The 24,149-nt window shown below is 36.1% G+C and overlaps 1 protein-coding gene across 6 annotated transcripts in view; it reads left to right on the top strand.

Moving 5' to 3' along the window:
- PTPN4 (protein tyrosine phosphatase non-receptor type 4) overlaps positions 1-24,149 on the top strand; it is a 222,082-nt gene that overhangs the window by 68,593 nt on the left and 129,340 nt on the right. For all 6 annotated transcript variants that reach the window (XM_042994256.1, XM_042994252.1, XM_042994253.1 and 3 more), the window contains one exon: positions 22,703-22,810. In XM_042994256.1, coding sequence (XP_042850190.1) covers positions 22,703-22,810 — 108 coding nt within the window. The remainder of the gene's footprint in view (positions 1-22,702; positions 22,811-24,149) is intronic.

Genomic DNA, 24,149 nt, shown 5'->3' with positions numbered 1-24,149 from the left:
ATATGAAATTTATTGTCAAATTGGTTTCCATACAACACCCAGTGCTCATCCCAAAAGGTGCCCTCCTCAATACCCATCACCCACCCTCCCCTCCCTCCCACCCCCCATCAACCCTCAGTTTGTTCTCAGTTTTTAAGAGTCTCTTAGGCTTTGACTCTTTCCCACTCTAACCTCTTTTTTTTTTTTCCTTCCCCTCCCCCATGGGTTTCTGTTAAGTTTCTCAGGATCCACATAAGAGTGAAAACATATGGTATCTGTCTTTCTCTGTATGGCTTATTTCACTTAGCATCACACTCTCCAGTTCCATCCACGTTGCTACAAAGGGCCATATTTCGTTCTTTCTCATTGCCATGTAGTACTCCATTGTGTATATAAACCACAATTTCTTTATCCATCAGTTGATGGACATTTGAGATTTTTATTTTAGATAATGTATTTTTCAGTTTGAATATCTCTATTTATATATGGGTATATGTATGGGTGTTTTTTCCTGAGAATTTCTGTATATTCTTTCATTTTAAGTGTGTTCACCCCCTTTATTCATGGAAGATGGTTATAGTAACTGTGTTAAAGGCTGTGCCTGATAATTCCAACATCTGAGTTATTTCAAAGTGTCCATCAGTTGATCATCTTTTTACCTTCAAAATTGTTCAGATTTGCCAGATTCTTAAGTGTATCAGGTAATTTTTTATTGCATCGTGGACATTCTGGAATATTATGAGACTGTATCTTATTAAAATCCGTGATATAATATTGTTTTTGTTGTTACTTTAGTGGGAGGTTAACCTGGTACTCAAATTCTTCTCATTTTGGGGGCAGTGGTTGCAGCATGAATTCATTTTTAAAGCCTTTGGTGTGATCTGGGAGTGTGACGTTTGCGTGGCACTCGAGAGCTACTTTAAGGCTGACACTCTAGTCCAGTTCTTAGTCACTGCTGTGGTTCTTCGGGTGTATTCTGCACATGCACAGCTGTGGCACGAGCCCAGGACTTGTTCTGATGTGTATTCTCCTACACTTTGCAGGCTTTTCTGCACACTTTCTGGTTGCCGGTAGCCACTTTTCATACTCTGGTCAGAAGGATGAGGTTCTTTTCTGTTTTGTGGAACAGTCTTGTCTTAGAGTGTAGTGGTGCTGAGAGAAAAGTGAGGGATAAAAACCAAACAAGCACAGATTACTCCCTACTCTTCAAAAAACCCTATTTTCTTGTACTATGCAGAGATGGGAGTTTTAGTTCCCACGGTATCATCACCATGGCCATGTCATTGCATGACCGGGGCTATCCCTGAGGCAGAGCTCTAGAGAGGAAAAAATGTGTCTCTGCCTGCACCCCCCCCCCTCCCCACACCACACTCTGGTTCACAGGGCTTCCTTCTCTCTTCCTCTTAAAAAGAAAATTGGGTTTCCCTTGTCTCTTTTGCTGCCTGTGCCTACTGGCACTTCCCTAGTTCAACCCATCTTTGAGTCAAAGGTTTAAGTAAAGAAAACTAAAGAAAGGATAAAAAAAAGAAAACCTGGAAAGCTCACCTTACCTCAGATTGTGATTTTTTCCTCTCTACACTGCCTGCTATAATTTACATTTTGGATTCCTCATATGATTGCTTTTTGTTTTTTTATCTTGAGTCTTGAGTGAGAAAAGTAGCTTCTAGTATGTTTATTTCTGGTTGATCTACACCTGAAGTCGAATATAAATCTTTTCTTAGTAATGTCATACTAGATCAAGTTTTTCTTTGGTAGTATATAGTGTCTTTCCTACTTACATACTTGCTTCAGTAAAGTGACACATGACTCACCTCTCAACTTCTCATCTGTAGAAATTCCCCTGCTTGGTACCCTGTGAATATGCTTTTATTTTTTTATTGTTTTGAATAATATTTAAGATATGTTTCTACAGAATCCTTTTTCTTTCATATATCCAAATTAATATTTTATTGGATAATTTTACTGTAGTGTGGCTTCTCAGTTGTAGCTTTGTATTAGTATCTGTTGGATAATACTTATCTTGCATATTAGTTCTGTGTTACTTCCTTAGAGCTTTCACATATGTTTTTGGTTCTTTTTGTCAATAACAATGTGGTATGACAATTACCTCTTTTTCATAGATAGAGAAATCAAACCCAGGGAGTTTGTGCCTTACTCATAGTTACAGGCCAAGTAAGTGATAGATTGAGATAAAAATCCTGGCCCTTTGACTCCTCAGACTGATGTTTTTATCTGCCACACCATCTGCTATCAGTTGACTGGTCTTCTGTTTCTTCTCTATATCTCCTTCTGATCAGTGACACAAATTGAAAGTTGTGGTTATGAAAGATTGGAGATAAGTAGTCCATGGTGCTGTTTGTGTTACGTTTTTGTATGCATAAGAATTTAATGGTGGACTCTTAAGGAAAGCTTATTAGAAGTTCGGATTGCTGTCTGCACACCTCAGTTTTGTAGGTCTTTTTGGGGGCTTAGGAATCTGTATTTAAAAAGTACGCAAGATGATTTGGATCCATGTAGTCTCTGTCATAAAAACACAGTTGGGAGGGATGGAGACTGCCTTGGCCTCATTAACATTCTATAATTAGTTGTTATTTATAGAGCACATTTTCCTTTGTGTTCATTGCATATACTAAATGGGACATAGTCAAAATTCATGTCCCAGATGTATTATACTTACTATTCTCCTCCCTCGTGGAGTAGGCTTTCTGTTTAGTATTTTTCTAAAGTTCAGTGAGAAACGAATCTATAGTCTTACAAGAATTGTCTTTAGGAAGTGGTTTTGAGCCCATAGCTAGAACTGTAAATGTTCCTCTGTAGTGATGATTCTCAGAGGGGACTGATTTTATACCTGCTCCCCCTCCCCCAGGGGACATTTGGCAATGTCAAAACATTCTGGTTGTCACAGTTGGGTGGGAGCTACTAGCATCTGCTGGGTGGAAACCAAGGATACAGCTAAACATCCTATAATGCACAGGACAGTCCCCCTCTCCATGAAGTCTCTAATATAAAATGTCATCAGTGCCAAAGTTGGTTGAGAAACTGTATTCTAAAGTTAGTGTTCAATGAAGATTTTTTATGAATAAATTCATTTTTTAAAAGAATGTTTAGTTGCAGTTTTCCACTAGTTAGGTGTTTATGCTTTTGAAAGTTAAGAGTCAAGAGATTTTGTTTTGTCCCTAAGCATACCCCCATACACAAACATTTCTTCTTGAGTTGATTGTTTGCATTGTGCATTTGCATATTAATAACACTGGATAAATGGGAATGACTAAATTAAGACAGAGCACTGTACAGATCTGTGGTCTCCCTGTGGAAAAACCTATTTTAGTTCAGCTTTAAATGAAGGCAGAGTAGAAAAGTAGAATGTTACAGGGGCTAAGTTTGAAGTGGGGAGGTTTATATGTAAAGAGTAAAACTTGACAATTTTTGTGTATCAGCAAGTGATACATTAGAGTTCCCACTGGGCCATTTACTTGCTAATTTTCCTCAATAAAACAAAATTTTCTCAGTCTGAATGAATAAGAACTGATATTTCAGGGTTTTGGTAGTGCAAGTGGGGCAGAAGTAACTTCTCAGTTGAAGTATAACATACATACAGTAAAAATCAAATCTTAAATGTAAGATTGATAAGAATTACAAACTAAAGTCTGTGAAATAACCATTGGATCAAGATACAGAATATTACCAGTACTTTAGAAGCATTCCTTGTACTTCCTTCTTGTTATTTATCACTCCTTGCCTGAAGTAGTCACCATTCTGATATCTATCACCATAGATTAGTATTGTTTGTTTTTAATGTGAAATTCTTATTTTTGTAAGTCACCATGTCAGCAGTTTTATATATGGTTCGAGCTAAATATTTCTTTTTCCTCCCCACTTCTGTGTAATATTCCATTTGTGGCAGCCAGTCCCCAAAGATGGCCTCCCACTGGACCATACCTCTTAGTATTCACACCATTGCAGAGTTCCTCACCTCTGAGTGTTGCCTGGCCTATGTGATTTGTTTCTGTCCATGGCAATAAAGAGACTCTTTGTGACTGCCAGTAATGTGAAGGCGTCCCCCTTCTAGTTGGGTCTCTTAGAACGCTGGTACTCTTGGAACAGTCTCAGAATCCAGGTATCCTGCTGTGAGAAGCCTATACCATATGGAGAGGCCATAGATGTAGGCTCTCTGGTTAACAGTCCCAGCTGATACTCCAGCCAGCAGTCAGCATCAGTTGCCAATTGCGTGAGTGAGCCGTCATGTACATCTTGGTACTGTCAAACTTCAGATGAATTTAATAGCTGCCATCTAACTGCAACCACAAGTAAGAACCACAGAGTGGGCCCATCAACCCACGGAAGCATGAAAGATATTAATACTTTTTATTTATTTTTAAGTTCTTAAAAAAATGTATTTAAGTAATCTCTACACCCAAGAGATTCAAATTCATGACCCCGAGCTCAAATTCATGACCCCGAGATTAAGAGTCGCATGCTCTTCTGAGTCAGCCAGGTGCCCCTGATACTTCTTAAAAAACATCTTGGTGTGTTTACCATAAAGCAATAGATAGTGAGACATCATTGCATAAGTACACTAAAATTTATCCAGTCCATTGTTTGTGGACCCTTGGTTTGTTTACATTGTGGGGCTACTGTGAATACTACAGCTTTATTCATATATGTAAATTGGTGGAAAAATATGTATACATATATATACATATATACTTCTTTTGGGCAAATATCTCAGAGTGGAAAGCTTAGGTCAGATATTATGAAACAGTTTTTCATAGTGGTTATATTTGCATATACATTTCCACCAGCAGCTTATGAGAGTTGACATGTGCTCTCTCTCTACATCCTCACCAACACTTGGTATTTTTCAATTTCAGCCGTTTTGATGCTTATGTTGTAGTATCGTGGTTTTACTTTCTACTAATGAATTTTTTCAACATTTAAAAAATAACACCAATCTCTTCCAGTGAATAAAAAGAGAAGTAATAATTAACAACTCATTTTACAAAACCAGCATAACCTTCATATTTATAGCTAGTCAGATCATTATTATATAAAGAAATACTGTAGGGGCACCTGGGTGGCTGTAGGTTAAGCATCTGACTTCGGCTCTGGTCATAATCTCAGTTTGTGAGTTTGAGCCCCGCTTGGGCTCTGTGCTGACAGCTCAGAGCCAAAAGCCTGCTTCAGATTCCATATATCCCCCTCTCTGTGCCCCTCCCCCACTCACACTGTGTCTCTTTTAAAAATAAAGTAAACATTAAAAAAAATTAAGAAATATTGTAGAACAAAATGAACAAGATCTGAAAAATTTTCAAACAAATTATTATTAAATTTATATTGGCACACACAGTACTCATAAAATGTGTTTATACCAAGTTAGGTTAATTTCAAGAATGTGAGCTGTGAAGGAGAAATTCCATGTGATCAGTTCCCCAACATGTTTTAAAAAAAACAAAAACTTAGTGCACTAGAAATAGAAAAGAATTTCTATAAACTGCCGAAGGGTATTTACAGATACCTAAGGCATATATCATACCTAGAAATGAAATACTAGAATTTTTCCCCTAACACTGGAAACAAGGATGTCCACTGTCCATCACTTCATTGTGCCTTTGTTGTTGTTTCCCTTTCCCTTATAATTATTGATCGTTTATGTTTCCAGTATTTATCTCACTCTTTTTGTGGTTTATCAGTAGTTCATTTTTGCTAAAATCTCCTGTGGGGAAAGATTTGTCAGGTTCTTCTTGTAGGAACTGTCAACTTTGTAGTATATATGCTTTATCAGCTTCATTGACATATAATTCACATTTAAAGTGTACAGTTCATCCTTTGTAATTGTACATTTCAGTGGTTTTAGGTATATTGCTATATTTTAAAATAATATATATGTATATATAACATAAAATTTACTACCATTTTAAGTGTCCAGTTCAATTGCACTAATGACATTCACATTGTTTTGCAGCCATTAATACTGTTTCCAAAACTTTTTCATCACTCCAAACAGAAACTCTTGAACCATCAAGCAATTACTCCCCATTTTTCCCTGACCCCAAAACCTATGAATTTGCCTATTCTAGATATCTAAGTGGAATCGTACAATATATGTTCTTTTATGTAGGCTTGTTTCATTTAGCATAATGTTTCAAGATTCCATGTAGAATGTATCAGAACTTCATTCCTTTTTTATTCCTGAAAAATATTCCATTATACAGGTATACCGCATTTTGTATGTTCATTCATCTGTTGATGAACCTTGGGTTGTTTTCACCTTTCACCTCTTGTGAATAATGTTGCAGTGAACATTAGCTTGCGAATATCCAAATCCCTGTTTTCATTTCCCTGGGGTATATACCCAGGAGTGCATTTGCTAGATCATATGATACTTTTGTTTAGCTTTTAAGGAACTGCAAAATTGTTTTCCATAACAGCTGCACCATTTCACATTCTGACCAGCAATGTACAAGGGTTCTAGTTTCTCCATAAATTTGCCCGCAATTGTTATTTTCCGCTTAAAAAGAAAATTATAGCCATCTTTGTAGGTGTGAAGTGGTATTTTTTTATTGTGGCTTACACTTTGTATTTTTGGAACTCTTTTTGGTGCATAAAAGTTAAGAAATGGCATATTGTTTTGGCAAGTTGCACCATTTATCATTACGCACCATAATGACTTTTTTAATACTTAGTAATGTGATTTTATTTTTATTTTTTATATTTTTTACATTTATTTATTTATTTATTTATTTATTTATTTATTTATTTATTTAAGTTTATTCATTTTGAGAGAGAGAGAGCATAAGCAGGTGGTGGTTGTGGGGAGGGGAGGACAGAGAGAAGGAGAGGCAGAATCCCAAGCAGGCTTCAGGCTCTGAGCTGTTAGCCCAGAGCCCAGTGCAAGGTTCGAACTCAGCGACTGCAAGATCATGACCCGAGCCAAAGTCAGACGCCTAACTGAGCCACTCAGGTGCCCCTAACCTTTTATTTTTTTTAATTTATGTATTTATTTTGAGAGAGAGTGAGTGAGACAGACAGCATTAGTGGGGAAGGGGCAGAGAAGAGGGAGAAAAAAGAATACCAAGGAGGCTCCACACTGTCAGCACAGAGCCCAACGCAAGGCTTGAACTCGTGAACTGGGAGATCATGACCTGAACTGAAATCAAGAGTCAGATGCTTAACCTAGGTGAGCCACCTAGGTGCCCTTTACCCTTTATTGGTTGTATGATTTGCAGTTATCTTCTTCCATTCAGTAGGTTACCCTTTCATTTTGTTGATGGTTTCCTTTGCTGTACAAAAGCTTTTTAGTTTGATGTAATCCCCTTTGTTTATTTTAGCTTTTGTTGCCCTTGCCTGAAGAGACCGTTCCAGAAAATATTGCCAACACCCATGTCAAAGAGCTTACTGCCTATGTTTTCTTCTGTGTTTTATGGTTTCAGGTCTTACATTCAGCTGTTTATTTCATTTTGAGTTTATTTTTGGCACAAGGTATTGGTTCAGTTTCATTTTTTTTTTTTCATATAACTGTCTAGTTTTCCCAGAACCATTTATTGAAGAGATGCTTGAGATTATTTCTAGGCTCTCTATACTGTTGATCTCTGTGTCTATTTTTGTGTTTTTTAGTGTAGTTTGAAATCAGGGAGCATGATACTTTCAGTTTTGTTCTTTCTCAAGATTAGTTTTGTTGTTTGGAGTCTTTGGTGGTTCCATTACAAATTTTAAGATTATTTGTTCCAGTTCTGTGAAAAATGTCATTGGTATTTTTGATGGGGATGGCATTGTTTATGTAGATTTCATTGAGTATTATGGATATTTTAACAATATTAATTCTTGGAGCCCTTGAGAATTATATATCATTTCATTTACTTATCTTCAGTTTCTTTCATCATTGTCTTATCGTTTTCAGAGTACAAGTGTTTGGTCTTCTTGGTTAAATTTATTCCTAGGTGTTTTATTTATTTATTTTTTATGGTAAATGTGATTGTTTTCTTAATTTCCCTTCCTTTTAAAAAAAAACTTTTTAAATGTTTATTCATTTTTAAAAAATGTTTTTTAATGTTTATTTATTTTTGAGAGAGAGACAGAATATGAGCGGGGGAGGGGCAGTGAGAGATGGAGACACAGAATCCGAAGCAGGCTCCAGGCTCTGAGCTGTCAGCACAGAGCCTGACACGGGGCTCGAACCCACAAACCGTGAGATCATGACCTGAGCTGAAGTTGGACGCTCAACCGACTAAGCCACGCCAGGTGCCCCTGTTTATTCATTTTTGAGAGACAGAGAGTGCTTGAACGAGCGAGTGGGGGAGGGGCAGTGGGACAGAGGAAAACGCAGAATCTGAAGCAGGCTCCAGGCTCTGATCTGTCAGTACAGAGCCTGAAGCAGGACTCGAACCCACAAACCGCAAGATTATGACCTGAGCCAAAGTCAGATGCTTTAACTGACTGAGCCACCCAGGAGCCCTTCTTAATTTCTCTGATAGCTTATTATTAGTTTATAGAGACACAACCAATTTCCATATGTTACTGTTGTATTCTACAACTTTATTGAATTTATTAATTCTGATAGTTTTGTGGTAGAGTCTTTAGGGTGTTCTGTATATAGAATTAAGTTTTCTACAAGTAATGGCAATATTACTTCTGCCTTTCTAATTCGGATACCTTTTATTTCTTTTTCTTGCCTAATTGCTGTGGCTTGGAGTTCCAGTACTGTACTGAATAAAAATGGTGAGAGTAGTTATCCTTATCCTGATCTTAGAGGAAAATCTGTGAGCTTTTCAATATTGAGTGTGATGTTAGGTGTGGATCTTACACATGTAGCCTTTGTTACGTTGAGGTATGTTTCTTCTGTACCCACCTAATGTTGAGACTTTTTATCATAAATGGATGTTGAGTTTTGTCAAGTGCTTTTTCTGCATATACTGAGATGCCCATATGATTTTCATCCTTTGATGTTGTTGTGGTGTATCACTTTGATTGAAATACAGATGTTGAACTATCCTTGCATCCCTGTAATAAAGCCTGCTTGGTCCTGGTGTATGATCTTTTTAATATATTGTTGAATTTACTTTGCTGATAGTTGGTGAGGATTTTTGCATCTATGTTCATCAGCGATATGGGCAGAATGTCTGGTTTTAGTTTTGCTGGCCCTGTAAAATGATTTTGGAAGTTTTTTCAAATAATTTGAAAAGAATAGGTACTAACTGTAAATGTTTGGTAGAATTCACCTGTGAAGCCATCTGATCCTGGGGCTTAGGTTTTTAGGAGTTTGAAAATTGCAGATTTAATTCATTAGTTGTAATTAGGCTATTCAGATTTAAAAAAATTTTTTTTAAGATTTTACTTTTTAGGTTATCTCCACAAACACTGTGAGACTCGAACTCACAACCCCTAGATCAAGAGTTGCTTGCTCTACCTACTGACCTAGCTAGGCATTCCAGTCTATTCAGACTTTTTATTTCTTTGTGATTCAGTTTTATAAGTCATGAGTTTCTAGGAATTTAACTATTTCTTCTAGGTTTTACAGTTTGTAGGCATATATTTGATTGTAGTAGTCTGTTATCATCCTTTATATTTCTATAGGGTCAGTTGTAACTTCATTATTTCTGATTTTGTTTATTTGTGCCCTCTTTTTTTTTTCCTTGATGGGTCTAGTTAATGATTTATTGATTTTCTTTTCAAAGAACCTGCTATTAGTTTCATTGATCTTTTCTCTTGTTTTTAAAAGTCTCGGTTTCATTTATTTCTGATCTGGTCTTTACTATTTCCTTTCTTCTGCTAATTTTAGGCTTTGCCGTTCTTTTTCTGGTTTGTTTAGGTGTAAAATTAAGTTGTGTATGTGGGATTTTTCTCATTTCTTTAGGTAGGCCTGCATCACCATGAACTTCCCTCTTAGAACTGCTTTTGTTGCATCCCATAGATTTTGGAAAGTTGTGTTTCCATTTTCATTTCTCTGAAGGTATTTTTTAAATTTCTTTTTTGGTTTCTTTGTTGACCCATTGTGTGTTTAGTAGCATGTTGTTTAGTCTACCCATGTTTGTATTTTTTTCCTGTTTCCTTCTTGTAATTGATTTCTAGTCTTCTACTGTTGTGGTTAGAAAAGATCCTTGGTATAATTTTAGTCTTCTTGTATTTATTGAGACTTGTTTTGTGGGCCAACATGTGAGTTATCCTAGAGAATGTCCCATGTGCACTTGAAAAGAAGGTGTATTCTGCAGCCTTTGGATGAAATGTTCTGTATATATCTATTGAGTTAATCTGGTCTAATGTGTTGTTTAAGGTCAGTCTTTTCTTTATGATTTTCTGTCTAATTGAGCAGTCTTTTGATGTAAGTGGGATATTAAAGTTACCTACTCTTATTATGTTATTGTCAATTTTTCCCTGTCTGTTAGTATTTGCTTTATATATTTAGGTGCTCCTTTGTTGGGTGAGTAAATATTTACAAATATTATCTTTTCTTTTTGAATTGACTCCCTTTATAGTTCTCTAATGCCCTTCTTTGTGTTTTGTTACTGCAAAATTTGTTTATGTGGTTTTACTTCATTTTTTCCCCATTTGAATGAGGAGGTATTTGTATGCCTTTTCTCCTTTATTCTGTTAATACTAAATTATTAATTCTATCTATAGCTTTTGTAATATTAAATCCTCCACAAAATCTTTGAATCATTTTTTGTCGTGATGCCAAAATTCAGTTTGCTAGTATTTTATTTGAGATTTTTGCATTTCTATTCATTAATGTGATTCACTTTCATATGTTCTTTTACTGTTATTATTGCCTTTTAAAGTAGAATCATCAGAGTAAGTAACATTCTCTGCTTTTCTATTCATTGGAAAGTTTAGGTAGATGGAGATTTTGTATTCTTTGAAGGTTAGAACTTCACAGATTTGGTAATGCTATTTGTGCCTTTTATGTGTGAAATTTTAAACAGCTTACTGATTTTCTTTCATTGTTTTAGATCCATATGCTCTATATGTGGTTCTTGTTAATGTTTTGTTTTTAATTCTTAATTCAGTTTTGTCAGAGGCTTGTGTGTTGTTAACATTTTTTAACCCATCTATAAGTAATTTGGGGTGTTATTTATTTTGAGAGAGATCGACTATGACTGGAGGAGGGGCAGGAGTGAGAGAGGAGAGAATCCCAAGCAGGCTCTGGAGCTTAGTGCAGAGCCTGACATGGGGCGCTAATCTCACAACCATGAATGAGATCGTGACCTGAGCCAAAGGTAAGAGTTGGACACTTAACTGACTGAGCCACCCAGGTGCCCCTATATTTTTAATACTTTTAATCATTAAGTTTATGGTCTTTATGGCTCTATTATTTGAAGTTTTTAAAAGAATGTAATTAGCTTTCATGACTTTTGTCTTGATTCCACCGGTGTTTTATAATTTTGAATTGTGACCTTGTCTTCAGATAAGCATTATCCCTGAGAATTGTTTGTAGCCTGGGTTAAGGATGCATTCCTTGAGGGATGTTTTGTTTTTACCCAGAACTAATATTTGATCATAATTATTCACCATTGGGGTTCTTTAAGCAATAGACAGTATAAACTCAAACATTAGACCCTTGTGAGGGCAGCCTTGTGGTTGTGAATAATTTTCAGGGGAAACTTTTCCACTTCATCTGGATCCCAGGTAGAGGCAGAAAAACTTCTTTCGTTTTATCCTGGGCTGGTGGGAGGATTTTGTCCCCCACTAATCTGCCTTTCGTTAATAATGTTACCATCCAAGAGCGCCTGGGTGTCTCGGTTGGTTAAGTGTCTGACTCTTGATTTCAGTTCAGGTCCTGATCTCACAGTTCATGGGATTGAGCCTTGTGTTGGGCTCCATACTGACAGTGCAGAGCCTGCTTGGGATTGTCTCTCTCTCTGTCTCCTCCGCTCTTCTCCTCCCCACTTGTACGCACATACTCTCTCTCAAAATAAATAAATAAACTTAAAAAAAAAATGTCACCATCTGAGTTGGGAGTTTCAGTGAAAAAGTCTTAGTCCTGTATCTCACCTTATTTGAGCCCATCTCCTACTCAGATTGTCTCACTTGTATGTGATGAACTTAGACTGCTTATTCCTTAAGAAGCCTTTCCATGGCAGTCCTAGCACAGTTCTTAAGTTTTTTCTTGCTGTAGGCTTCTTTTCAACCCAGCAATACAATTAAAAGAATGTTTATTGCATTTTTACCAGCATCTCTAGGGATTTTGTGGCAGAGAGTTCTTAGATTTTCTACTCTGCCATATTGCTGGAAAGGAAAGTTGGTATTTTTATATGGGTTATACAAAGCAATTGTGTGTACCCAGCTTAAAAAATATTCCTTTCAGCTGAGGAGACTAAGTATAAGTAGTCTTCCATTGTTGATAATGGCAAAATTATTCTATGAAACAAAGTATTTTATGGTGGCTGTAAGCATGGACTCTTGAGCCAGATAATCTGGGGTAGAATGTAAGTTCCACTATTTACTACCTGTGTGATCTTTGCAAATCTGTGTTTATTTTCTCTGCCTTAGTTTCTTCATCTTTAAAGAGTCTTTTTTAGGATTTAAGTGATTTCTGCACCCACCATGGGGGCTCAAACTCACAACCCGGAGATCAACAGTTGCCCACTCTTCAACTGAGCCAGCCAGGCACTCCTAAAGAGTCTTAACAGGACCTACCTCAGAGGGTTCTCACGATAATGAAGTGAATTATTACATGTTCATTTACGAGTGTCAGACATAGCAAGTAGTCAGTAAGCTTTGGCTATCACTGTTGTTATCAGTCATTACTAACTTTGCTAGCCATAACTCTGGATTATTTTTCTTTATGCAGAACCTTTCTCTGACTTTCGTATAGAAAAAAATGCAGTTTTTTTAAACTATAGAAGGTGTAGTTTATATTTGGAGTACCATAATATTTGTTTCCCCTTCTCTTGTTTTATAAATTAGTTCCAGGCAGAAAAAAGAAGCTATTGTCACTCCTTTAAGCCACTACTAAATTTTACGTTGTCCACCAATAAGTTACCTCCTTTTCTTTTCAAAACCCATGTGTTTATGTTATCTCTTAAAGTTTATGTTGTCTGTTAAGAACCTTTGCTCACTTTAGACTCCTAATGAAAATCTATTCCTGTTGTGTATGTTCCATCCAGGGATATAATCAAAGTCCATACTCTAAGAGGGATCTGAAGGATTTCAGTCACTGTTAAGACACATTGTATGCCTTTGGCCTAAACATTATGAAAGTAACTCTTTCCTCCAGCCCTTTAGTGTTTCTAACCTGCATTAACTGTTACATAATTGCCTTTTTTCTTATGTGTAAACATTTCTTTTTTCCACGTTCAGGAAACCATCCTTAGAAACGAGGGACCTCAGAGATCATCTACTCTAGTTGTTTTCAGTCGTTTTAAAGTATGAAATACTTTTGGGTTTTTTTCTGCCACAAAGATACACATACACACATGTATATGTGTGGGTGGGTAGATGTAGTAGACCAGTTACATTTCCTATGGTTGAAGCAGGAAGCCCAAATCTCGCCTTTGCCACCTCAAAACACACATGAACTAGTCTATCCCCATAGGTTTTGAGTTGATGAAACTGGCTTAGTTAGAACAAAACTCACCCAAGACTACATACTAACTAGCCAAGTAAGGACTTGGCTTGACTGTTGTTTCCGTTTTACTGTACTACCCTACAGAGTATTTTTCTCTGCCATAGGTTTTATAGTGCTGCTGCTTGGTATTTTTTATAAACTTGTCTAACACATCTGTCCTTGTGCTTGGCCTGCCAACAGGAATCTCAGTTTTGCCTGGCAGTTGTTATCAACTTAAATTTCTGGTAATAAACCTAGATAAGTTCTGTTAGGAACAGTTTCTTTTTTTGCCTTTTTTTTTTAGTTCTTTTTTCCTTAATGTTTATTTATTTTTGAGAGAGAGAGACAGAGACAGAGAGAGAGCATGAGCAGGGGAGGGACAAAGAGAGAAGGAGACATACGAGAGAATCTGAAGCAGGCTCCAGGCTTTGGGCTGTCAGCACAGAGCCCAACATGGGGTTCGAACTCAGCAACTGTGAGATCATGACCTGAGCCAAAGTCAGAGACTCAACCGACTGAGCCACCCAGGAGCCTCAGGAACAGTTTCTTCATCTTTAAAGGAACTGTTTCCAGTAAGTTAGTATCTATGCAGGATGCACTGTCCCTTGTGCTTTAGAGATTTCCTCAGATGTCTTGTTTAGCTGGTCCAAGTCTTATGAAGTAAACAAACAAACAAACAAAAAACAAAAAAAAGAAAAACCTCTGAAGGACCAGGAATGCCTGCTAAGTGACATATATAAAAGCCATATAAACTTTAAATTATTTTCTGAAGGCCATTCTATCATTTATGTAGTCACTTAACCAAATATGTTTTTATTGCCTTCTTTGGCAGTCACTGTTCTGCCTGCTGGGGATTTTGGTACCTGTCAAGGTTCTCCATCAGCTGTTTCTTTACTCTTTCTTCTGACCCTGGGCAATCCCATCTGCTTCATGGCTTCAGTATTTTTTACTTTCTGTGATTGAGACCAGTCTCTGCTCTATGAGTGAGGGCTGGGTGGAGGCTTCCAGCTTCTTGGCCACACCATCCTGTGTTTTAAAATCTGAAACACAGTTGAGATGCCTGAGAATGCTGGCAGCCTGCCCCTTCTGTATAGATTCTGTATGCCTTGACTATGATCTAAGGGTAGAGGGATTTTCCTCTTCTTGGCCATCCTGGAGTAGAGCTTGCTTTACCATTAGCCTAGGAGGAAGAGAGAGAAAGTAGATCATGGCTCAAGTGCCACAGACTGACCATCCTTACCAAGACTTAGTATAGTTTTTTGAATAAATGCTGTTTCATTTGTTCTATGTTCTTACCACAATTTCCGGAGGCTTTAAATTGTTGGGGTTGTGTTTTTGCTTGTTTTCCTTAGCAGTAGTTGTTTTGCTGAGGAGTAGGCCAAGGGAATTGCTTTCAGGACATCATTACCTGATTGATTTTCAGCATTGAACCACACTTGTGTCTCTGGAAGACCTCACTTGTTCATCATGTATAATCCTTTTGAGGATTGCTTAATTCCATTTACTAATATTTCTTTGAAGAATTTTGCATTTATGTTCATGAGAAATATTTGTAGTTTTCTTTTTTTGTACTTTGGCTTTGATATCTGGGTATACTAGTTTCATAGAGTGAGTTGATTTTCTGGAGGTAGGTTGAGTAGACTTGTTCTTAAGTCTTATTTAAATATTTCTTAGAATTAATTCTCCAGTGAAATCATTAGGCCCAGGAGATTTCAATTTAGGGGAGGTGGTTTTTTTTGTTGTTGTTTGTTTTTTTTAAGTACAGTTTCATTGAAAAAATAATTGTAGAGCTATTCAAAGTATTTCATATTAGGTAAATATTAGTAGAGTTTTATTTTTTGAGGAAATCATTTATTTCACCCAAATTGTGAAATGTCTGTGTATAGATATGTTTCTTCTATTTACTTACCTTGTAGATGTTTTTGGAGGGTGCAGTGACATCCTTACTTTTAATTCTGTAATTGGTAATTTGTGTGTTCTCTCTTTTTTTCTTTATACTCTTGCTAGAAGTTTTTCAAGTTTCTTGATCTTTTCAAAGAACCAGATTTCCATCGATTTCTGGTCTTACCTGTATTTTACTCCTTTCCTTCTATTTATTTTGCTTTTTCTAGTTTTTGTTAGGAGTTCAGGCTATTGACTGGAGACCTTTCCTTTTTTTCTAAAGTAAACTTTTAGGTCATAAATCCTCTTTTCAGCACAGCTTTAGCTATATTCTGTAGTCAAATTTTAATATATTGAATTTTCTTTTTTCCAGTTTATTGTATTTTTTTTATTTTACTGAGTCCTCTTTATCCTGTGGAGTATTTAAAAATGAGTTATTTTCCAAGTGTTTAGTTTCTAATTTTTAACTTTGTTACTGTTTTCTGCTCTAATTTTATTATGGTTATAGAGCACTGATTTTAGTTTTCAATTTGGTAAGGTTTATTTAATGACCTAGGATATGGCCTGTCTTAGGAGCATTCCATAGACAGTCAAAAAGAATGAGTATTCTGGTGTTGAATAGAGTGTCCCATGTAGATGTTGTTAGTTGAGGTCTTGTTGAATTCTATATTCTTGCTAATTTTCTATTAGTAATTCTACAATTGATAAATTTTTGACACTGGCAGTTATATTTGTGCTTTTTCTATTTTCTGATTTTCTTCCCGTTCTATTTTTGTTTCATTTGTGTTCCAGCTGTGTTTTTTTGTGCATAAATATTTTGTAATGTTCTTTTCTTTCCCCTAGTAAAATTTTTTGCTTTCAAGTATAGTTTTTAAAATTAATGTTTGCATGATACATCTTTTTCAGTCCCTTTGTTTGCAATTTACATATATCATTATATTTGAAGTAAATTTGTTGTAGATAATAGATCATGGTTTTTCCCCCTACTCTGCCTTTTTATTCATCTATTTAGACCATGTACTTTCATGTAATTATTTGTGTGTTAGAGCTTAGGTTTGCCATTTTATTACTTGGCTTCTGTTTATTATGCTTTTCATTTTTTTTCTTGCCTAATAGGTTATGTAAACCTTTTTTAGAATTTCATTTTTAGTGTTTTTGAAAGTATCTTTTTGCATGGCTGTTTTTGATGATTGCTCTTGGTATTACATTTTTTACATACCAATTATGGTAGTATGGTTGAGATTTGAACAACATTGAGTTTGAACTGCATGGGTCTATTTATATGCAGAGTTTTTCCTGATAAATATGGCATAGTACCATAAATGTTATTTTCTTTTTCTTATGATTTTCTTTTTCTTTTTTTAAATTTTCTTTATTTTTAGAGGGAGAGAAAGAGTGAAAGCAGGGGAGAGGGGCAGAAGGAGAAAGAGTGAGAAAGAGAATCTTGAGCAAGCCCCATGCTCAGTGCAGAGCCTGACGTGGGGCTCAATCCCATGACCCTGGGATCATGACCTGAGCCAAAATCAAGAGTCAGCTTGCTTAGGTGCCGACCTTACGATTTTCTTAATAACTTAATATTTTCTTTTCTCTAGCTTATTATAAGAATACAGTATATAACACACATGACACACAAAATAGACGTTAATTGACTTTTTTTTTGTTATCAGTAAGTCACCAGTTAAGATTTGGGGAGTTGAGAGTTATATGCAGATTTTCACCTGTGGGACAGGGTGGAGATTGGCACCCCTAATCCCCGTTGTTCAAGAGTCAACTGTATATTGGCAACAATATTTTACTACCTTGAATGAAGTATAGAAACTACCTGCCTTTAGGGGCCTTTACTTTTCCCCCTTTCAATTGTGTTAATTTTTTTTCTCTATGTACATTGGGTAGCATGTCAGATAAAGTTACAATGTTTTCTTTTAGCCATCAAATATAATTTAATCCTAAAGAGAAGCATAGGCTTTTATATTTTTCCCAGTTTCTCCCACTCTATTATTCTTTTTTCTTTTCTATTTTTCCATATTTCTTCCTGTTACTGTTTCCTTTCGGGTTGGAGAACTACTTTTAGGTATTCCTTTAGTGATGAACTATTGGTGATAAATTCTCTTAAATTTTCCTTTTTCTGAGAATGTTATTTATCTTTCATTCCTATACAATATTTTCTTTTACTAAAGAATTTTGTGTTGATAGCTGTTTTCTTTTAGCACGTGGAAAATATTATGTACAACTTCCTTATGGCCTTGTGGTTGCAGATGAGAAATCTATCCTAATTTGAATTGTCACTTTGTATAGGTAAATATTACTTTCAAGATTTTTTTCCTTTATCTTTTGTTTTCAGTAGTTTGATTATGATGTGTCTCAGGGTGTATTTGTTTGGAACCATTTTCCTTGGGATTCACTTGGATTCTTGAGTCTGTGTTTTCACTTCTTGCCGAATTTGTGAAAATTTTAGCTAGCATTTCCTCAAATATTTTATTATCCCGAAACTATCTTCTCTTTTAGGGACTCCAGGGACAAGACTGTTATATTTTTTTCCATTGTCTCACATGCCTCTGAAGGGCTGGTCGTTTTCTTTCTTACAGTTTATTTTCTTTTTGTTGTTTACATTGGGTAATTTCTATTCATCTGTCTTGAAATTCACTGATTCTTTTCTTTATCATCTTCATTCTCCTACTGAGCACATCAAGTCTTTATATTTTTAAGTTACAGAATTTCCATTGGTTCTTGTGTATCTTCTATTTCTTTGCAGAAATATTCTAATTAAATTTTTTTGAGTTTATTTATTTATTTTGAGAGAGAGAGAGGGAGAGAGAGAGAGAATCTCAGGCAGGCTCTGTGCTGTCATGCAGAGCCAAACGAGGGGCTCGATCTCACAAACCATGAGATCATGACCTGAGCTGAGATCAAAAGTTGGATGCTTAACTGACTGAGCCACCTAGGTGCCCCTTTCTTTTCGTTTTCTTTTTCTTTCTTTGTTTTTGACAGCATTCATAATGGCTCATTGAAATGTTTGTAAGTTGGCTACTTCAAAATCCTTGTCAGGTAATTCCAACATCTGAGTCATGTCATTGTTGGCATCTGTTGATTGCTTTTTCTCATTCTCGTTGAGATTTCCCTAGTTCTTTGTATGATGAGTGATTTTAGGTAGTATTCTAGACATTTTGGGGAATATTTTGTGAGACTCTAGATTGTATTCGATCTTCTTTATTGCAAGGAGTCACCTTGGTAGTATACAGGTGTCCTGGCCTGCTTTTGTGGGTTGTTCTAATGATAATTTAGTTTCTAGAACCTTTGTGTAATTACCTTATTCTGCTTTGTGTGTATCTTTTCCAGAGACCTAATTGAAAGCCATGCATGTATTCCACGCTGTAGCTGAATTTTAAAACCTTTTGCTCTTTTAATTTTGGTCAGTTTTATATGCAGCTTATCATGGGTATCTGTTATTTCACGATTTAACTGTTCTTTTTCCTAGTTACCTCCTCCTGCTTTCTGTTTGATAGATGCCACCTGCTATAGCTGGATGGTGTGGTAGTGGAAATCTAGGCTTCCCTCTCACCTTCTGCTGTCACCGTAACAGTGGGGGAAGCTAAACACTGCCTGTTACCATAAGGCTGAAATGGAAGTTCAGTAACACACTCAGCTTCTGCTGTTACCACTCCTAAGGGGTAACTGTGTTTTGGAACTTGGCTTTTGGTTGGCAGAGGTAGAACAGGCTTCCCACTGGCTCCCTGCTAGTACCAGGAGGCACATGGAACTCTAGTTCCCGACTTGATTTCCATGGCACTACTGGAGATGGGCTCTGTTTTTTTCCCATTGGGTTTGGCAGGAGTAGAGTTGGCATTGTCAGTAAGGTTTCTGTGCTGCTAGGAACCCTTCTTTTCCTGGTCACTTGGCTAGAGCAAGCAGGTTTTCTTGGCCTGTTTTCATCAGCGACTATTGGCATTTCTGGATTGTAGGATTCTTCAGAACTAAGTCTATATAGTATATGGGAGATGAAAACAAAACTGATGACTGAGAGTAGAAAATAACCTATACAATTGGAAATAATTCCGTACATCTGTGGTCAACAGTTTTTTGACAAAGTTACCAAGATAGATTCAGTGAGGAAAGAATAGTTTCTTCAACAAATGGTGCTTAGACAACTGGATACCCACATGTAGAAGAAATAAGCTGCACCCCTACCTAGGTATATATATATATACCTACCATACAGAAAAATAAGCTTCAAGAGACTGAAAAGACTACATGTTAAGAGCTAAAACCATAAATCTTTTAGAAGAAAATATATAGGTAATTCTTCATGACCTTGGACCTGGCAAGTAATTCATAGATATAATATCAAAAGAAATAATAAATATGGCTTCACAGAAATTTAAAACTTTGTGTATCCAAGTTTATGATCAAGAAAGTGAAAAGACACCTACAAATGGGAAAAAATATTTGTATATTATACATCCAGAAGAGCTCTAGCATCCAGAATATAAAAAGAACTTCTAAAACTCAACAGAAAGGTTATCAAGCCAGTTTTTAAAATGGGCAAAGAACTTGATTAGACGTTTCTTCAAAGATGTTCAGATGGCCAATAAGCACATGGAAAAAATGCTCAACATTGTTAGATATTATGGAAATGTAGATCAAGACCATATTGAAGTACTACCTCATACCTACTTGGATGGCTTCAATCAAAAGAATAGAAAATAACAAATGTTGGCAAGGATTTAGAGAAATTGGAACCTTCATGCATTGTTAGTGGGAATGTGAAATGCTACAGCTGCTGTGGAAAGGAGTTTGGTGGTACCTCAAAAAGTTAAACAGAATTTCTTTAAAAAAAATTTTTTTTTAATGTTTATTTATTTTTGAGATAGAGGCAGACAGATCGTGAGTGGGGGAGGGGCAGAGGGAGAGGGAGACACAGAATCTGAAACAGGCTCCAGGCTCTGAGCTGTCAGCACAGAGCCCGATGCGGGGCTGGAACCCACGAACCGTGAGATCATGACCTGAGCCAAAGTCGGACGCTTAACCGACTGAGCCACCCAGGCGCCCCTCACCTTAGTAGCTTTTTAAAATGACTAATGCTTAGGGCGTTTGGGTGGCTCAGTTGGTTAAACGTCCGAATCTTGGTTTTCAGGCTCAGATCACAATCTCATGGTTTGTGGCTTCAAGCTTTACACTGGGGACTGACAGTGCAGGGCCTGCTTGGGATTCTCTTCTGTCCTTCTCCCTCTGTGCTCCCCTGCTCGCTCACTCTCTCTCTCTTCCTCTCATAAATAAAACCTAAAAAAAAAAAGGTGGGTAATGCTTGATCTCCATCCTGGACCAATTTAATGAGAATGGGAGAGGGGTCGGGGAGGTGAGTTGTATCAGTATAAAAAATATTTATATCATTTAAATAGCAGCCACCATTGTGAGTCACTACTTGAAGCACATACATCCTGCCATTTACGAGTTTTGCAAATAGCTTTTTGACCCAGTCTGGCCAATAAGACATGAAGGATAGCTCTTTGTAAAGTAACCTTACTAAGAAGGTTGTTCTTTTCAACATTGTCATGTATTGGTATGAATTTTGATATTGCTATGACCATCTTGGTAACAGCCTACAAAGACAGTTAATACCAGGAATGCAGATAAGAGAGACGGAAAGAAACCTGGTGATTGATTATATCTTTCATCTGCTTGAATTAGCCAGCTCTGGAGTCTGTTGTACCTCTTTATTTTCTATTATTTGAAAACGTACATGTCCTCATTGTTTTGGCTCTGAGGTTTGATTCTAATATGTAGCTGGAAGCTTCCAAACCGCTATAGCTAGTGAGAGGAAAAAATAGTGGTAAGGTATACCACTATTTACTAACATGTTTTTCTCTAATATTTGTCTTATATAAATAAAACTGTAGTGAACATAGTGGTATGTATAGCTGTTTCGTCATAATCCGGGATTTAATTATTTGTCACTAAGGTTAGAATGCCAAAAGTAGTCAATATTGTTACTGCTCTTAGTGTTTTCAGATTGCTTTCCCAACACATTATATCTATCTATAATATTAGCAGCAATAAGTAGTTTTTATCTTACTCATTGGATTTTTTGGATTGTTGTTTGCTCATGGCATGGCATTATAGTTTTCCACTTTTGATTTCTTTTATTGCCAGATGTGCTGATTATTTCTCCATGTTTTTATTTATTGGTTACATCTTTCCCCCAAGTTTTTATTTAAATTCTAATTAACAAACAGTGTAATACTCATTTCAGGTGTAGAATTTAGCGATTCATCACTTACATACAAATTACATTTCTTTTTTTAGGAAATTACCTAGTCATGCCCTTTGTTCTACAACTTAGTAACTGTGGAACTTAGGGAAGTTATACTTGCTTTTACTAAAACAGCAGGATAATAAATGATGCCTACATGATAGAATTAATGTGAGGTTAAAAGGAGGTATTTTTCTAAAGTTCTCTGAATACTTGCATAATTAAAATATTATTTATCAGTTTGCTACAAATAATTTTCATCATTGTTGGGGCTTTTGATGACTTTATTTTACATGCAGAAATACTAAATTTTATTTAGTTAAATGTGTCACTTTCTCGTCCTAATTTAAATGGAAGAATAAAAACAGTAAGATAAGGGGCGCCTGGGTGGCTCAGTCGGTTGAGTGTCGGACTTTGGCTCAGGTCATGATCTCGTGGTTCGTGGGTTTGAGCCCGTGTCAGGCTCTGTGCTGACAGCTCAGAGCCTAGAGCCTGGAGCCTGCTTTGGATTCTGTGTCTCCGTCTCTCTGCCCCTTCTGTACTCACGCTGTGTCTCTCTCTCTCAAAAATAAACAAACATTTAAAAAATTAGAAAAAAGCCAATAGGGCAAATGATAAAGATATGTATGTGAGTTAATGTGGCAACAGTATAAAATTATCAAGATCCCATGACACTAGTTTGAAAGCAGAAGCCATTTCAATCAGAAGTTTTCTTTAATGTCATCATATTTTTATATGCTCTTTGAGCCTTCTGAACAAAAGTCAAGAGTATTTTGTTTGTTTGTTTGTTTGTTTTTTAGTAATCTCTACACCCAGTGTGGGCTCAAACTAATGATCAGGGGATCAAGAGTTACATGCTCTTCCAACTGAGCCTGCCAGGGACCCCAAGTCAGACTGTTTTTTAAGTATTATGTAACATGTGAAGTCTTTATTCTCAATCAAGTCATTGGTGTGGGAACAGTTGCCAATTTAATAGAAGAGGATAAAAATTCAGGAGCTCAAAAATGTGAAAGTATATTGCCTATCAGTGTTGATTTCCTTTCCTTTTCTTCTAGAAACATGATCAGGGGCAAGTTTTGTTGGATATAGTCTTCAAGCATCTTGATTTGACTGAGCGCGATTATTTTGGTTTACAGTTGGCTGACGATTCCACAGACAACCCAGTAAGTTTAAGCTGTTCTCTTTTATTTCATTTCAGTTTTTCTCTCTGTTCATAATATAAGGAATTTTTGATTTATAATGTTTACTAATCTGATTAGTGAGTTAAAGTTTTCAGAATTCAATTGGAATGATTAGAGCTAATTCTTCTGCCTTTGTTCCTCATTTTCTTGGTGTTTTAATTAATAAAGTTTTTTCCTGAAGGTTTTCATAATTATAAGTCAGTCTATAAATCTAGTGCCAGTTTATTTATCTCACACAACTCAACTGTAAATCTAATTCATGCTACTTGTCTGAGAGAAAATTGGGCATAAAGTTTAAAATATTAATGCAGTATTAAAATATTAAAGTAAGATAAAAATATTTTTGAATGTTAATGTTTCTTAGTCTTAATATAAATTAGCCTCCATTAAAGTGAAATTAGTTTTTTGTGGTATTCATGGCAGTCTGTTTCTAACAAATTTCTTAATTTGTTAAATGTAAATTTTCCAAGTAGGAAGATTCAAAGGAGACCCTCCCAAATGAGATAGAGATTAAATTTCAGAGCTCTACAGTTACTTGGACATTAAGTTACTTAGATTGTTACTAATTCTTTTAATAGTTGCAATCATGATTCTTCTTGTTGGAAAAAATCACATTATAGAAATAGAAGATAGCATGTGATGAATAACAGAAATATTGAATTCTATGAAAAGTTATATGCTTATACAGATAGGGTCTTTTACAAAAGAATAATGATACTCATTTGATTAGTACAGGAGAGTGACTGTTTTGAAAGAGACCTTTTATATCTATAGTTTAGAAAAATTTGGAGGCTGGACAAATGGGTCTCTGGTTCAGTGCTTTAGAAATTGGTTTATAAAGGAATGTTAATAGAATGGCTATAGAAAATACAAATAACTCTTACGTGAAAAGTACAGTTTCTCTCCATGTCTTACTCTTGTTCTCTCATAGTCAGAATCCTAGATCTCTGAATGAATGGTTAACAGAAAGGAATATGGGGAAGCAGAGGTAACTGTGAGATGTTAAACATTACTTTTTTTTTTTTGAAGTTTATTTAATTTTGAGAGACAGCAGCATAGGGACAGAGAATCCCAAGCAGGCTCTGCGCTGAGCATATAGAGCCTGACACGGGGCTTAAACCGTGTCATGACCTGAGCTGAAATCAGGAGTTGGATGCTTAACAAAGTGAGCCACCCAGGTGCCTCCTAAATATTACTTTTTCTTGGCATCATTTACTGGTTTTGTATGAAAACCTATGAGAATGAGGTGGATAAAACAAAGCAAGAGCCAGCTAGTGTCAGTGGAAGGAAGTACTTTTGTAATGAACTGAAATAAAAGCAA

Source organism: Panthera tigris, chromosome C1 (genome assembly GCF_018350195.1).
Source record: "Panthera tigris isolate Pti1 chromosome C1, P.tigris_Pti1_mat1.1, whole genome shotgun sequence".
Lineage (NCBI taxonomy): Eukaryota > Metazoa > Chordata > Mammalia > Carnivora > Felidae > Panthera > Panthera tigris.
Note: the sequence above shows the minus strand (reverse complement) of the source record. Positions and strands in the feature narration are given on the sequence as shown.